Source organism: Arvicola amphibius, chromosome 1, assembly GCF_903992535.2.
Source record: "Arvicola amphibius chromosome 1, mArvAmp1.2, whole genome shotgun sequence".
Lineage (NCBI taxonomy): Eukaryota > Metazoa > Chordata > Mammalia > Rodentia > Cricetidae > Arvicola > Arvicola amphibius.
This window is the reverse complement of record NC_052047.1, coordinates 140,935,495-140,952,218: the sequence shown is the minus strand read 5'-3', so window position 1 is coordinate 140,952,218 and position 16,724 is coordinate 140,935,495. Positions and strand designations below refer to the sequence as shown.

General features: G+C 43.3%; 1 protein-coding gene across 3 annotated transcripts in view; it reads right to left on the bottom strand.

Annotated features, from left to right (window-relative positions):
- The window catches only part of Ppp2r2d (protein phosphatase 2 regulatory subunit Bdelta), a 32,281-nt gene that overhangs the window by 4,950 nt on the left and 10,607 nt on the right, over nucleotides 1-16,724 (bottom strand). For all 3 annotated transcript variants that reach the window (XM_038315001.1, XM_038315007.1, XM_038315016.1), the window contains 5 exons: nucleotides 6,832-6,929; nucleotides 5,565-5,730; nucleotides 4,920-5,032; nucleotides 2,627-2,804; nucleotides 1,594-1,758 (listed from right to left, as the gene is read on the bottom strand). In XM_038315001.1, the coding sequence (XP_038170929.1) occupies nucleotides 1,594-1,758; nucleotides 2,627-2,804; nucleotides 4,920-5,032; nucleotides 5,565-5,730; nucleotides 6,832-6,929 (720 nt within the window). The remainder of the gene's footprint in view (nucleotides 1-1,593; nucleotides 1,759-2,626; nucleotides 2,805-4,919; nucleotides 5,033-5,564; nucleotides 5,731-6,831; nucleotides 6,930-16,724) is intronic.

The following is a 16,724-nucleotide window of genomic DNA, read 5'->3' as shown; positions in this document are numbered from 1 at the left end:
CCTCAGTCTGAGAGTGGGAAGCTCTACTGCTCAGCTGCACATGGTTGATTTCTAAGATGGTATACCAGAACAACACTGACCATGGTTTGCTTTAAAGTAGGACCTGATGTAGGAGGGTTTCTATCTATCTGCTGTTTCATTGGTTAATTAATAAAGAAACTGCTTGGCCTGATAGGCTATAACATAGGTGGGTGGAGTAGACAGAACAGGATGCTGGGAGTGAGGCAGATGCCTCGGGCAATTGCCCTGCCTCTCCTCTCTGGGACAGTCGCCATGAAGCCATTCATCAGGTCAGACATGCTGAATCTTTCCCGGTAAGATACCACTTTGTGGTGCTACACAGATTATTAGAAATGGGTTAATCAAGATGTGAGAATTAGACAATAAGAGGCTGGAACTAATGGGCCAATCAGTGTTTAAAAGAATACAATTTGGCCGGGCGGTGGTGGCGCATGCCTTTAATCCCAGCACTCGGGAGGCAGAGGCAGACGGACCTCTGTGAGTTCGAGGCCAGCCTGGTCTACAAGAGCTAGTTCCAGGACAGGCTCCAAAGCCACAGAGAAACCTGTCTCGAAAAAACAAAACAAAACAAAACAAAACAAAACAAAACAAAATTTGTGTGTTGTTATTTCTGGGGCTAAGCTAGCTATGTGGGAGCTGGGTGGGATGAAAAGCAGGCCTGCCCGCAGCCTCTCACTACAAGGACCTTTTTAAAAAACACATTTATTTATTTAGTTTAGGGAGGGGCTTGCATATGTACGAGAGAGGACAAGTTTCAGGAGTCAGTTTTCTTCTACCATGTAAGTCCATGTAAGGCCATCTCACTGGCCCTAAAGTTTTATTTTTAAAATTTTAGTGGTGTGTGTGTTTGTGTGTACAGAAAGTGTGAAGAATCCCCTTGGAAACGGAGAGTTTTTGTTGTTAAGACAGGGTCTTACTATGGTAGCCCTAGCTGAACTCACCACACACACATGAAAGGGTTTTACTATGTAGCCCTGGCTGAACTCCACCCACCCACCCACCCACCCACAGACACAGAGTTTGCCTGGAAATCTGCCTGCCTCTGCCTCCAGAGAGCCAGGATTAAGGGCATGGCTTTGTTTTTGCTATAAAGCTGGAGTTATAGGCAATTGTGAGCCACTTGAACTGGGTAGTAGAAACCAAACTCAGGTCCTCTGCAAGAACAGTACATACTTAACAGGTGAGCCATCTTTCCATCCCCACTGTCTTAAAGAGTCTTAAGTCTTTTCCTGGCCCTCAAGTGATTCTGCCTCAGTTTCCTGAGTAGCTGGTACCCCAGGCACACAGCCTTTTATCTCATGGATCAGTTCTTTATGGCTACAGAAAACACAGGTGGAATGCACTTTTGATGGCTATGGCCCAGGTCCTGCCATACAAAAAAGGCCATGATGATGGTGCTCCACTGTAAGGACCTAGGTAAGGGGGAGCTAGGGCAGATGCTGAGTTGAATCAGAGCAGAGGAAAGCTGATGGAGCACCTTTTTATTAGCATGGTCCACGTGGAGCCTCCTCATACTCCAGGCATGCAAAAGACATGGACGATGTCTATCAGTGGTATTCCTAGGAGACTTACACTTGGCATGCCTGTCACACAGGGCAGAGGAGCGCATGTCACACAGCCTGATGGTCCCCTTGCTACTGCTGTAGACGAACACATTGCACTGGTGTGGGTGGAACTCAGCGGCAGTGATGACTTCTGTTAGCTCCTCCATGTTAGCTGGCTTGATGTCCACAATGTCTGGAGTGCGAAGTTAAGGCATAACACTTGGCCATCCAAGGAAAATTTGATAGACAGCTGTGCAGTGCAGAGAACTGATGACATACTGCCACAGAAGAGCGAGCCCACAGCAAGGGGCTTTAGGTGGATGCAGGACAGTGTCCGACTATGACAGAGCACACTGAATGACATCTACAACAAAGGCAAGCAGTGCTATCTACAAATATTTCTATCTATAACTAATTAAAAACAAAACATCAAATCACAAATGATTTTGTTTTCCTAATTATTCGACTTTAAGAGCTTACTTGGAGTTGTCAGAACAATATTAACAGCAGGAAGTTAACCACAGAGATCAGCCAATGGAAACTAAGAAAAATAATACACAATGTATGAGTCCATATCTGATCACTGGCTGCCACAATTAAGAGACAAGAACCCAGAGAGACTAGAGACAGTAGAAACCTCAAAGGTGCCCTGTCAGTGTTGTCAGGCTGCTGAAGAGAGCGGACCCAGCCAAGAGTCTGTGACCTCTATGGTGACAAGAACTACAGTACTTATAGGTACTACAAACTCCTGATGGTAGACCAATCAAGCAGGACCTGAATGGTTTATCTGAGTGCAAGGGGTGGGAGGCATATGGCAGTATCAGGAGCCAGAGGCAAGGCAGAGGCTGATCCAAGGAGACTGAAGGTTTCTCACGTGAACTTTCAGGCAGAGATATGTATCTTTAGGAACACTCAATCAAAGACCTTATGTTGCCACTACTCTAAAACATCATGCATTCAAAAGGTCAGTGTTGAGGGACCGGAATATAGCTGCTCATGAGAAGTAACTGCACAATGACTATAGAAACAAGCAGAGACAGCACCTGGTAAATAAAGGATACTGAAGCTTCTATCTGTGATTTCTAAATGCCATAGGTTAATTCTCAGATCATCTGCAGAGAGATATGTTTCATGATCACTATTTACTGAAATGGAATTAATGTGATATGTATGAGCATTTGCAAAAATTCGTCGTGGACTTGCTTCTACCATAAGGTCCATGGGCTTCAATATTGGAACCTAAAAATGGAATGGAGAAAGGAATTCAAAACAAAGGTCATAACAGCATAGCATACGGTATTTAGACAAGAAAAGGGACAGAGGTTTTCTATAGCTGTGTAACACCTCAAACCAGGAGAGCTGCTACAGAGCATAGAGTGGAAAGCTGTCTGTTCCCAGCTATATTCCTCTTTGTTCGCATTACAGAGGCAATAGGGTCTTGTTGGAAACAGACAAATCTCTGCTCTCATAGCACTGATGGTCTGCTTCATAGTGTCAACTTATGGACCATAGTTGTGGGGTTTATGTCTATGTAGGGATCATGCATGCAGCATGCAGGAGGCCCTCTGGGCCGAGAAGGCTCTACCTCCTGATGTAGACCTAGCTACAGTCTGAATCCTTCATGTATAGGTCTTGGTGCCACAGTCCCAGAGGATATTGGGGGAAGGATAGCCTGGCCAGAGCACTTGTGCCTGATACAGGCATAATAGTCAGTCTAAAGAAGCAGCACCACAAGAAAGAAGAGGAAAAGGTTCCTCTCTCTATCATTAAGGGAAGGGAAGCCTAAGGTTCCAGTGAAAGCCAAATACTAGAGTAATTTCTACTGATAATAACTAGACACCAAAACAACTTGATTGAAGGCTTAGAAGAATCTCTCAACTGAGTCTTATCTGGCTAAATTCTATAAAAGTGAGCCTGCCTGGACAAATGTGTAGTGATGCTGTTCTCATTTTAGCCTAAGTCAGTGCTGACCATAACCTGAGGTTCCCTAGAACAAAAATGACAGTTTCACAGTGTGCAGGTCTAAGACACACATTGTCATGGTTTTCTACTGTTTCCAGCAATCAAAGCAGCAACTGCAATCCTAATTGAAGGAGCCCTTTTAACTACAGTCCTTTTCCACAGAACTAAAATAACAGAAAAAACAAAACAAAACAAAATCCTTAAAAGACCTCAGCTCTTGCTCAGGGAAAGCCAGATGGTTTTTTCTGAGCTCTGAGAAATAGAAACTCCAATACAGACCTATGAATATCACAGTTGCTGGCCAATGATTCTGTCCTCACACTGTGCCAATGCAATACCACTTCTCTCATATGGTTTACTTCCACCAATCAGGTCTGAATGAAAGGACCTCAGAGTTTGGGAAGGGCTGTGTGTGCAAAAGGTGTGGAGCTGGTGGCAGGGGAGGTAAGACCCAGAGCCGGAAGTTTCAGAGAACTTGGCACTAGCACCTTACACCATGGGACCACACTAAGTCAGAGATGCAAACATAACACACTATGCCAAAACTGACCAACAGTATGGAAGAAGGCGTCTGTGTTCCTATGACTCAGACCTGAACAAAGAACATCTCTTTTTGGCCTGGTATTAGGCTAAATGGTAGAGGAGGAAGACCGTCCTTGGATAATCAGACCTGCTTTGTCCACCATCTTTGTTCACGGACAGCTCTCATCACTCTTTCTCAAGTATGTGGCTGCTGGGCCTGAGGCAGCCTATTAGGAAGCAGGTCAGAAAAAAGGCTACCAGATACCAGAGATAGCTACTTTCAACACTAGCACACCATCACTTGGTTAACAACAGAACAAAGCCTTCAACTTCACTGAAAAACCTGCTACCCACCCGTTTCTAAAACATGGCTATGCTCTGTTCTTTCCTAGCTGCCATTGTTTGCAGTGAGCCCACCATTAAAAGTATCAATGATCAAGTCCAACAACTGAAGAATTAAAAAACCACCAGTGTCCCATATTAGCTCAGAGGAAATTTCACCAACTCCGCAGCTAATGTCTCACTGGCTCACCAGTCATCCTACCTACATCGTGTTACTCCACGAGCAAGTACCTAGATTCTACCACAGAAGCCCAGCTAGCCTGGGTCCTTCTTAACACAAGCTCTGCCAGGAAACCAAATATGAGTTTTTCCCCTCAGCATCATCCCTGAAGACTGTGACCTTGGTGACACTGATGAATGCCATTTTCAACAAGTACACAGCAAGGAGGGAAACTGCTATTATTACAGAAGAACCAGCAAGGCAGACCTTGACATACTTCACTAAACAGTATTCTCAACAACTGATATAATTGTTTTGGATTCATTTTTGAAAAGTGCTGGAAAGGTTAAAGAAAATGCAGCATATACCCGTAGTGCCGTAATTCTAAAAGGGTCTCGAAGTCGTCCATCTTCATCTTTCAAGTTATAACCTTCTGCTCTTTTATCCCGTTCACTTATTTTCCATAATTTAATAGTTTTATCTGAAAATAAAAACCTTATTCTTCATATTAAAAGAAAAACCACAAATAACATGTATCACTATTATTTGACTGTTCTAGGAAACTTCTGCCTGCCTAAGTTGGTGTCTAAACTTGGTAGGCTGGGGAGGTGGCTTACTGGTTAAGAGTGGTTGCTTAGCAAGCATAAGACTCCAGGTTCAAATCCCTCACCATGTCCCTATAACCCCAGCACTGTTTGGGGTTCCTAAATAGAATAATGGGAGAGTAACAGTGCAGGACACCCAATGGCCTTCAGAAGCATATAAGCATTCACCACATATGTGCACACACATCATACACATACACATACAAAAACTAAAGATGCAGACAAATATACAAAGCAACAGTTATTTTTTTTTGCAGAATTTGAATTTCTTAGCTATTGTTTTCACCTTAGCTGACAATTCATTCTCTCCAAAGTTTAAAGCAGAAACAACCTTTAGAATTATTTGAAATAAGAATCCACCCACACTATAATTAAAGATTAAATCAAATAGCCTTTTACAATTCTCACCATTTGTAGAGAGTAGAAAATGAGCAGCATTCTGTTGCGGTAACCACCTGATTTTATTAATTTTTTCTTCAATTTCTAGACTTTTCAAATAGTCAAACTCTGGCTCATGACTCTGAAAGGTACTGTAAACATTGTACTCTCCCCTAGAGTGAGCGCGGCCTTTATTCTGCAAGGAAACATGACAGCTTCTTTAATGAACAAAGCACAATGAGGACACATTTTGCTACTATCAACATGAGCATATATTTTTAAGTTAAAACCTGCTGAAGTTTACTTTAGTGCACTCGGAAGAAATACAGAGCACTGCAGCCTTCACATCTAGGCGTTCTCTGCAGTGGGCAAGCAGCTCTGTGTGGACATGATTAGCTTGCTGTAGACCTGCTCCCCTCCTCCACCTTTGTCTGTAATTGTTAAACTGACCCCAAGTCCTCTAAGTTTACAGTGTAAGCAAAGTTTCAGGGCCCAAGTCCTACCTCTGGCAGCCCCTGCCAGCCAGCTTTGGCTACCAGTTCCAGTATGCCAGTACAAAATAAAGCGAGATAAGAAACACAAAGATTTAAAGTGGCCACATCAGGGAAAGTAGAAAGGTCTAATGGCTAATGGCTCATTTATAGGGCACTGATATGAGTTTTAAATTTAAACAGAGGGAAAAAAAAACATTATCAAAACACAAGAGGTATATGTAGTCTGGCAGTCTTGGCCAGGGTGATTTTATCTAGTGTCCACTCTGGTTCCAAATTATTTGTACTGGCTCTCGGGAGATGTTAGCTTCTGCTCTGCAGTGCAGCCTTGCCCTGTGGATAATTGCTCATGTCTAGGGTGTAGTCCTGTTAGCTCTGCTGTTCCTGAAATCCAAGGATAAAGACAATGACTTATCGTTGTGGTTTAATGAGCTTATGACACAAGGAAGCAGGTAACCCAAAGGAAAGTAGTCAAATACAAGTGATATAAGATACCTTATTTTTATACTCTTTCCAACTGTCTTATGGACCTACATAAGATAGGCATGTGTCTCTAACAAAAATATTTTCTAAATACCTGTTGCAATAGGATGAAGGCATCAACACCTTAGCAGTACTCACAGTGAGAAGTAGATTTCTTCCTCCTCTACCAGGGTAGGGTTTGAAAAACTGTTCTATTCTACACAGTTACCGCAATAGGACTGAGTCCAAGAAAACCAGATACCGAAAACTATGCTTCCTTTCTGGTAAGCAGTATATGCAGAGTATAGCGATGCCATTTGATTTGTGGACTGTAAAGCACTGACCTCTTGTTCCCGCTGGAAAATAACAACTCTGCCACCTTTGTCTCCTGTTGCAAGAAGGTCTCCAGAGTAGTTAAACTCAACGGTGGAGATGATGTCGGCTGTCAACAGAAGACGGAGTCAATCACAACTGATGTTTTCATGAGGATCAAAAAAATGAACATATAACCTCTCTCTCTAAATAAAGCAAAACATTCCATTGCAAATTTAAACACTTCTTGGCTGCTTTTTGGATCTAAGATAGGAGTTCACCAGTACATGTGAACTCTGGAGGTCTGATCTCACTGACTCAATACCTGGTGTCCTGGCATACACAAACTTGTCTAGACTGGAATGCTTTTATTTGAAAAGCAGGATATGATTTTTAAAAATTATTATTATTATTTTGGTTTTTAGAGACAGGGTTTCTCTGTGTAGCCCTAGCTGTCCTGGAACTTGCTCTGTAGACCAGGTTGGCCTTGAACTCACAGAGATCCACCTGCCTCTACTTCCCAAGTGCTGAGATTAAAGGAGTGTGGCACCACTGCTCAGCAGGAAATTTTTATTTTTATTTTAAAGATTTATGTATGTATGTAGGTAGGTAGGTAGGTAGGTAGGTAGGCAGGCAGGCAGGTAGGTATTTAACGTACATGAGGGCATGTACACCTTTCTGCCAGAAGAGGGCACCAGGTCCCATTACAGATAGTTATGAACCACCATGTGGTTTCTGGGAGCTAACTCGACCTCTAGGAGAGGAGCCTGTGCTCTAACTGCTGACGTATCTTTCTGGCCCTGGAAAATAACTTTTAAAGGATAACAACATAAAGTACACTGGTTGGTCTTAGAAAAATGGTACCTAATTTTAAAATACTTTATGTAAATGATACTTTTTAATACACATGTTTCCTTGAAGGCATGTATGTATACCTCATGCATGTAGTACACTCAGATAGCAAAAAAAAGTGGCATATTCCCTGAGACTTGAGTTACAGTGGTTGTGAGCCTTAATGTGGGTGTTGGAAACTGAGCCCAGGCCCTCTGCAAGAGAAGTCAGTGCTCCAGCTTCCTAAATTTGATTCTTATACAAAATAATAACAGAAAGCATGAGTATTAAAACAGTAAAAAGGAAGTGTAAGTATCAAAACAGTCATATTATTCAGCTAGCCTCTGTACAAACTACAGACAGCACATGTCAGTATCCTGTGCCATTTACTATCAGTACTATCATTCATATAATGAGACAGTGAGAATCCTCAAAATTTCTCAAGACATACATACACAAAAATTTTTAGTCTTGAGTAGGTTCACCAGAGGTAAAGATTATGGGTTCAAAGACCAATCAAAATAAGCACTGAAAAAGTCTTTGGTGTTAATAGAGACAATAGGTAGCTGTTTCTCTCCTCTCATTCTCTACATGGCTTGTTTCTAGCCAGCTTTTCTTATATTATCCTGTCTACCTTATGCATCTGGGTTTTTACCTATCTCTATTTGTGCATTTTTCTTTCCTTCTTATTCCATGGCTGGCTGTGTGGCTGGTCCCCAGCATCCTCCGTTCCTCCTCTTCTCAGCTGTTCCCTCCTTTCTTCCCAGATTTCTTCCATTTATTCTCTCTGCCTTTTTCCTGCCTCACTACTGGCCGTTCTGCTCTTTATTAGACCAATCAGGTATTTTAGGACAGGCAGAGTAACACAGCTTCACAGTGTTAGGACACAACAAACCTTTGCATCATTAAGCAAATATTCCACATCATAAACAAATATAACACATCTTAAAAGTAATATTCCACAGTAGGTCTAGACTTATTAGGTCAAGAAATATGTTCCATGGCCCAGTGTCTCCTCTGTGTCTATATGGGTGTCCCTGAAGGCACTCAGTTCACCGCAAGGCCTACATCAGTCATGGGTAGCATGGCATGGTAGTGTAGCATCACACTCAACCTTGCAGACTCTGTCCTCTGCCCTTGAAAAGAAAGTGGCCAAGATTGGGCAGTGCACATTCACTGCAGCGGTGGGCTGGGTAAGCCCAGACACTATGGCCATCCTGTTCAAGATCAGCAAACTGGAAGGCTAGGAGCTCTTCTCCAGCTCCAAGGTGTGGCAATAGTCTCTGGAGCAAATGAATGGTGTGTGTCCCTGTGGGGGGTGGCCAAGAAATAGGCTCCATTCCTGTGATGGGGCGGGGGAGAAGAAGAAAGCTGTTGTATTGTCTAGAAAAGGATCTAGGGTAGATCTGGAGAGAGATTTGGAGGATACATTTCAGCTGTGTCACCTGCTGCCTAAATGACAACAAGGCCGGACACAATCTGAGGCAGTCTGGGCATATCCTGTGGATGGGACTCTGTAGTTCATGTGGCGGTAGGTTAGCTGATTTACTACAGTTGCCTCGAGGCCAGTTATGTTGTAGATAGATCTTTGTGTTTGTGTCCCCCACACTATACTAAAGTAAGAAGTTTGCAGAGATAAATATTCTACAGCTTTTCAGGTCAATATCAGCTGCCAACAAAAAACTATAATTACATGACAAGAGGGGAGTTCAGCTAAGAACTGCATCAACTGGATTGGCCTGTGACCAGAGTGTAAAGCATTTTCTTTTTTCTAGGTAGTGGTAGTGGTGGCAGGCAGGGTGGGGGATGGCGGTTGACAGGGTCTCTTTCTATGTAAACCAGGGGACCTGCCTCTGCCTCCCAAGTATGACTGCCTGGTGGAACATTTTCTTAATTGATATTCAAGGGCATAGGTCACTGTTGGCCCTGACTGGATAAGAAAGCTGGCTGAGCAAGTGAGAGGGAGTAAACAAGCAAGCAGCTTCCTTCCAAGGTTTCTGTTCCCCTAGCCCCCAAGTTTCTGCCCTAGTAACTTTCAATGATAAACTATAACCTATAAGCTGAAATAAGCCCTTTCTTCCTCAAGTTTCTTTTGGTCATAGTGTTTGTCACAACAGAAAGGCAACTAGAACACAGCTGTAAGCACCTTCTCTACAAGTAAGAACAACCAAAGGTTGAAACCACCACTAAGAACTCCTAAATGAATAGATGCAATTCTTAAGAATTGTAAGATGAGATCAAATTGTGTCCTGCTCTAAGTTACTCCTTACTGTGGAAAAGTAATTTTTGAGAAACCTTGTTTTAAAAACCAAAAACCAAAACCAGAAACCTGGATCTTTTTAGGCTATGCCCTGTCCCAAGAGACTCCATTTTATAAGCAGTATTTGATTCCATTATGAGAATGTAGGAAAACTCTGTACTTGGGTGGACACTGTAAACAAACACCATCTGCCTGGTACCACCCACAGACTCAAGTTGAGCTGATAAAAAAGTAGAAAGGGTGCCATCCTGTAAATTTATCAAAGTAAATGGGTACTATAGAAGCACAAGAGCATATTAAGTCATCACCAGGAAAGCCAAGCCTGGCATTTCCAGACTGGGGAAAAGGTGCAGCTCCCTCAAATGGAACCTATACAGAGGTAGGCACCCTACACTGTGATGTGATGGCTATACCAACCCGTCATCTGACCACCTGGGCACCAAGGCACCCAAATGCAGAAAACTCCTGACTGTTTCAGGGATTTCAGGTCGGCCTGGTCTATGATGTGACCTGCTCCAACTGCTGTGTCTCCATTCAACCCAGTACCGTCTGGACCTGCCATCAACCATCTTCCCATATATTTACCTGGATCTGGTTCTATACTTTGCCTCTCCAGCCTCCCCACACCTCACTTTGCAGCTTAATTCTGATCCTAAGGTGGCAGCAGTATCTCCAGCAGGCCCCTGTTTGAGTATGATCTGTTAATTCTTAGCCTCTCCACCAGTTTCTGCTTCCCAGGCTTCTTTGCAACTCCTTGAACTCTTCTAGGGCCTCTTTAACCTCTGTAGCTTACATGTATGTATAGAGATATTACTAATGATATATAATGCATGATTTGAGTGTTAATATTAGTAATTACAATGGGAACAAAAGAACCAGTTTGTTTCAGCTGTCAAAGAAAACTGCAACCAATGAAACTACTACACTTTGTGAATTTATTGTTATTCAAAAAACTCTAACATTGGAAAGGCAGAAATGTATCTGTCTGTGTTTCTGACAGAACACTCTTAACACTGCACAGTATACTAATAATAAATATAAAATAATTGCCAGTAGTTTCCTGTAGACATCTCAGAGCTGACTTGACCGTATGGGTAATTACTTTCTGATCCCACTGTGGGGGCTACTTTCCTCAAAATGCTTCAGTTGGTTAAGGACTGGACTATATTGTTCATTTCTTTGAGAGAGGGTCTCACATAGCTCAGGCTGACCTGTACTACTCTCTCCCCCATCCAAGGCAGGCAGACCCAAGGTCTCTCTCAGAGGTAGCTTCTGCCTCTCTCTCTTCTCCCCACTTCTCCCCTTCCTTTTCCCCTCCATAGCCCACTAAATAAATATCCAACCTCATTCTGCATGGTGTGCCTATCCGTCTGTCTCTCACCCACCAGGGCTGCAGCTCCTTGTGGGACTGGCTGCTCTTCCGAGGACTCTCACCTACCATGTGGCTCCCTGCCTACCTGGCTGCCTTGGTGGACCACCGTGGTCTCATGCCTGCTATCCCACCGCTGCTTGGGGACCTGCAGCATGTCCTCATGGCCTGTGGCCTACTGCCCACTGCTGCCACTCGGGGATCTGCAGCATTTCTGCCACTGCGCCCTTCAGGGAGTGCAGCGTTTTTACTTAAACCATAACAAGGACCATACATAATTTGTGACTTAATGGAAATTATTTCTCAGCACTGACAGACTTGGGAGTTCCTCTCTTAAAAGATTTGGTTTAATTAAGCTGAAAATTACTGATAGCTAAAACATCATTAATTATGTATCTATCCTCTGGGTATAAACGACACAGATTTGGTCCTTTTTTAGGCCAATAGAAAAAGTTTTAATTTCATTCAAGCATACTAAAATATTTTGAGAAATTTAAGGGTAATAGGTTAGAGTTGTGGCTAAGTGGTAGAGCACTTGTCTAGTATACACGAGGCACTGGGTTCAATGCAGGAGTGAAGTGTGTGCTGCTAATCAAAGTACCCCAGTCTGGGCATGGAGGCTCATGTCTGTAATCCCAGCTCTTGGGAAGCGGAGGCATGAGTGTAATGGTAAAAATAAAATGGTGCCATTCCTCGAGTGATGGCAGCGGGCATGGGGCCAAGCGGACCACCAAGGCAGCCAGGTCCCAGGGAGGGAGCCATGTGGCGGGGCAGCCAGTTCCATGAGGAACTGCAGCCGTGGCGGGTAAGGTGAAACAGCGGATAGGCAATAGGCACACTATGCAAAGTGAGGTTGGATTATTTATTTAGTGAGTTATAGAGGAGAAAGGAAAGGAGAGGAGGGAGAAGGAGCAGGGAGAAGAGCAGAGAGAGAGAGAGAGAGAGAGAGAGAGGGGGGGGGGGGGGGGAGGGAGGGAGGGAGGGAGGGAGGGGGAAAAGAAGGACTCCGGCTGCAGTGGTAGACTGGGGTAGGGGGAACGGGAGAAGGAGGATAATGGGGAAAGGGTGTGGGCTTGTCTCTTAAAGAGAGAGGAAAGACCATTACAATCCTAAAGATGGAAATGCTCTTTGTAAAGCCTGAATAAGTTCTAAAGCTAAAATGCACACATGAAATGTGAACTGATTGTAAAACCAGTAAAATTTAAATAATCAACCTTAATTCATTCCGATGAATGCCATTTTACAATAGGAGACCAATGTTAAAATCATAAACATGGTGTTAACACAGGGTACCGAGCAATTTCTAAATTATATTCTTTGTTGAGGTTATTCAATTTGCCTATTAGAGTGTTCACACAGAACTGGTTGCAACTTCACTGTGGTGGCAGAGACCACTGAGGTTCTTAACTGTAAAAGTGGTGGTCCAGCTGCTACACAAGGCCTTTCCACAGTACTTTATTTTGAGACAATTTCAGTTATTGTGCTCCAAGGCCAGATAGTCTAGTTAGAGAAACATTCCCTGGGGCTATTCCCATTTCTTGTTCTTGAGATGCTGGGGGACCTCAGTGTAGCACCCCCACCCCAGGATACCACTTGGAAAATGCTAAAGTTCAGAATGCAGACAAATTCAGAATGCAGACAGTCAGTCCTCCAAGACCACTTGTTCACACTGTCTTCACAGTGGCTCTACTTTTAAAACAAAACGCATACCTCAGGATCTGCAGATGTGAGAAAACCAAACAAAGAAAACAGTAAGAAGAAAACAGAAGTCCACAAATATGAGATCAAAAGTGACCACCATCCACTAAAAGCACTCACCATGTTAGTGTGTCTTCCTGGGAGCACAGACAACCTGTCACACCTAGGATGACCTTCAGGGCTGGGAGGTAGCTACTGTCACTCCCACCTGAGAAGGCAGTTCTACCTGAAATGTAAGCATCCTAAAAACTGCAAGGCACAAGGAGATGGGCAACAGGAAGGAAAACACAGCTGGAAGGTGTGTTTCAGTGGCCATGGCCCAGTTTACAGTTCTAAGATGAGAGAGAAAGAAGAGTATCAGAGGGTCAAGACCAGTTTCCTAGGTGCAAAGGTCTGCAGGCTGAAGGGCTGATAAGCCCACCACAACTGAGGCACAGATGCTGGACAAGGCCACCCTCTAGAGTAGGAAACATTCCAACTACACGGGAGGAAGAAGAGTTTGACGGCCTCACACTGGCTGCAGGTATGAATAATAACTAGCCTCAAAACTCTATGAAAAACTAATTTCTACTTAATATTCTATACCAAGTCATGTTTTAATTAAGGTTGAAGGAATAAAAATATTTTTGAACATATAAAGTCAAACCCACCCACAAAAAAGTGCTGGATGCTACAAACTATTTGGCCTCGAGATGGTTTGTGGGTTAAGACTGCCTGCTGCTTTTTCAGAGCACCAGAATTTGATTCCCATGTGGGGTAGCTCACAAACTGCCTTTGATTTCAGCAGCAAAGGATCTGACACCCTGAGGGCATGATCATCCATATGCACATACTCACATACACCTAAATAAAAGTTACAATTTCGCAAAATGAGGGTAGAAAAAAAAGACCGAGATGGGGAACTTTTTTTTTTTGGCTTTTTTTTTTTTTCCCTCCAAGACAGGGTTTCTCAGTGTAATAGCCCTGGCTGTCCTGGAACTCACTCTGTAGACCAAGCTGGCCTTGAACTCAAGAGATGTACCCACCTCTGCCTCCCAAGTATTGAGATTAAAGGCACGTGCCACCACTGCTTGGCTGGGACACCAGTTTTGTATAAAAGTATGAGGTAACAATTAAATCCAGGAGAAATAAAAATATAAGAAGACATACAAATTAGTTCAGTAATAACAAACATTGTAGTAAAACTGATTGTGGGAGCCCACAGGAGTGGATTTGTTCCACCTTGACTGGTGGTCAGGGAGTTCAGGCCTGGAAGGTACTGACAAGGGTTTGACTAAGGTGTGACTACTATCTTTACCTAGGGTGTGGGTTATTTGGGGTTTTGGTATTAAGATCATAATCACTTCTTCCTTGTGTCCTGGGTTAAAAAAAAAAAAAAAAGTCTTTTGTTGCTGGAAGGCGGTGGCACACAGTGAGAGCTTGACTCAAACAAACAAATATACAAACAAATATCCGAGGTGATAATTTAGCTCAAGACAGGGGCACACACCCATAGTTCCTGCTACTTGGGAGGCAAGAAACAAGGCTGATGCCAATAAGACAATTCAGCAAGAGCCTTCTCAAAATAAAAACAAAAAGGTCTGAGGGTGTATGTAGCTCAGCATGGAATGTTTGTCTGGTATGTCTGAAGCCTTGGGTTCAACCTCTAGTATCTGAAAAAAATAAAATAACAAAGTATACAGCGCTTACTTTTTCACCCATTAAAAATTTCCCCACTCGCAGTATTTTAACCTAGACCATAGAAACCTGCACACAAACATTCTCATGATGTAAACTATTTAAAAAAAAAAACTACTGAATTTTGAATTCCATCCTTTCTGGTACAAATACACAGTTTATGCAAGGAGACATCTGGCACAGAACACACCATGGAGGTCAGAGGTAACAAGAGAGGAGATATATGGGTGCCTGCATTACTCCTGTCAGCACATCACCACTAGTGTTTTTACTGGTGAGTACACAGGGCACATCAAGATGTGACAAGCGATCAGTACTTCAGCCCAGTATCAGTACTTCCTATATACAAAAGAACCGAGAGATTCCATTCATATAAGTAACTCAACTTTTTTGTTTTGTTTTTCAAGAAAGGGTCTCTTTGTGTAGCCCGAGATGTTTTGAAACTTGTTCTGTAGACCAGGCTGGCCTCTGCCTCCTAAGTGCTGGGATTAAGGGTGTGTGCTCCCACCACCAGCCTAAATGAACTTTTATAAACAATGGGCTTTTTAAACAGCTGGTTCGTGTTCTAGATACCCAGCCCAGAGCAGGGTAATTAGAAGAGAAAATAAACCCTAATTTCAAACATGAAAAAGTAGCAGCCTAGAACAATTTACAAATGCCAGTGTGCCTTGGAAAAATGGACTGTCAACCCACAAAGAGCTTCACTAGGAGCTCACAGGAGACCTGCCACTGCTTAGCTGCTATTTGTAAAATGAAAGGCATCTTGGTGTGCAGCAAAGTAAAAGCAAAGACCTCCTCAATGGCAACCCATCTTCATTCACATGTGACATATGTTAACTGCCAGTGCTACCCTGACCCGGGTATTTACCACAGTTTATACAGGCTCACTGATTGGCAAGTGCTGTCACTCAGCATGCCATGTTGCTCTCACCAGTTATACAGCATGACTCAGCTTACTGTTTCCCTGCCTTTAGGCTCTACAACTGCAAAGTACTCCTTGGTGAAATGCGAGCACATTTCTGTAGGATTCCTTTACATGGAACCACGGGGTTGCATGTCTTTTATTTCATTTATTTACTTACCTAATTATTATTGGGTTTTCTCCCTACAGAGACAGGGTCTCACTGTATAGCCCTGGTTGGCCTGGAACTCTTCTCTGTAGATCAGGTTGACCTTGAACTAACTCACTGAACTCTGAGTGCTTCTGCTCCCACCAAATGCTGGGATTAAAGATATGTGCTACACTATGCCTCGCTGGGATCTCATCTTTTTACACAGATTCCAATTGCCCTCTAAACATAAGCAAAGAGAGATTCTATAATGCTAAGCAAATAAATGAATTCTTACCATTTCACGCAGTTACTAATCTGTGCCTACTTCTCAGTGGGTTGATGTCTGAAGGTAAACGTGTGGACAAGACTGTACATGGTGACACTCACAGTGCCGAGCAGTCTGATGGATGAGCTCACCTATTGTGTAGTCTCAATGTAATTGGTCCCCATAGGAAGTGGCACTATTAGGAGGTGTGGCTTTGTTAGAGTAGGTATGGCTTTATTGGAGGAAGCGTGTCACTGTGGGGGTAGGCTTTGAGGTTTTCTACGCTGAGGATACCACCCAGTGTCTCAGTTGACTTTCTGTTGCCTGCACGATATACGACTCTGTTATGCCCGCCTGCATGCTGCCATGAAAATGGACGGAAGCTCTGAAACTATAAGCAAGTCACCCCAACTAAATGTTTTCTTTGTAAGAGTTGCTGTGGTCATGGTGTCTCCTCACAACAATAGAAATGCTAACTTAGACATCTATATACAAAATACAATGCAGCTAGCTACCATGAAGAATGACTGGAGCCACAGATAAAGGTGGTCTAGCGTATCTGAGCACAGACAGTGGGAAAGCACATCTGGACAGATGTGTTCCTGAGTGGGGATCAATTTCTCACGTGAAATGACACTAGCGCAGCAGCCACAGCTCAGGGCTGTGGCCAGGGTTTCAGGAGTCAGACACAGCACTGCCTGGCACGGGAAACTCTAATTAGATACTAATAAGAAAGTCACAAACAGAATTTAGGAGTCCACGAGGAGCTGCTG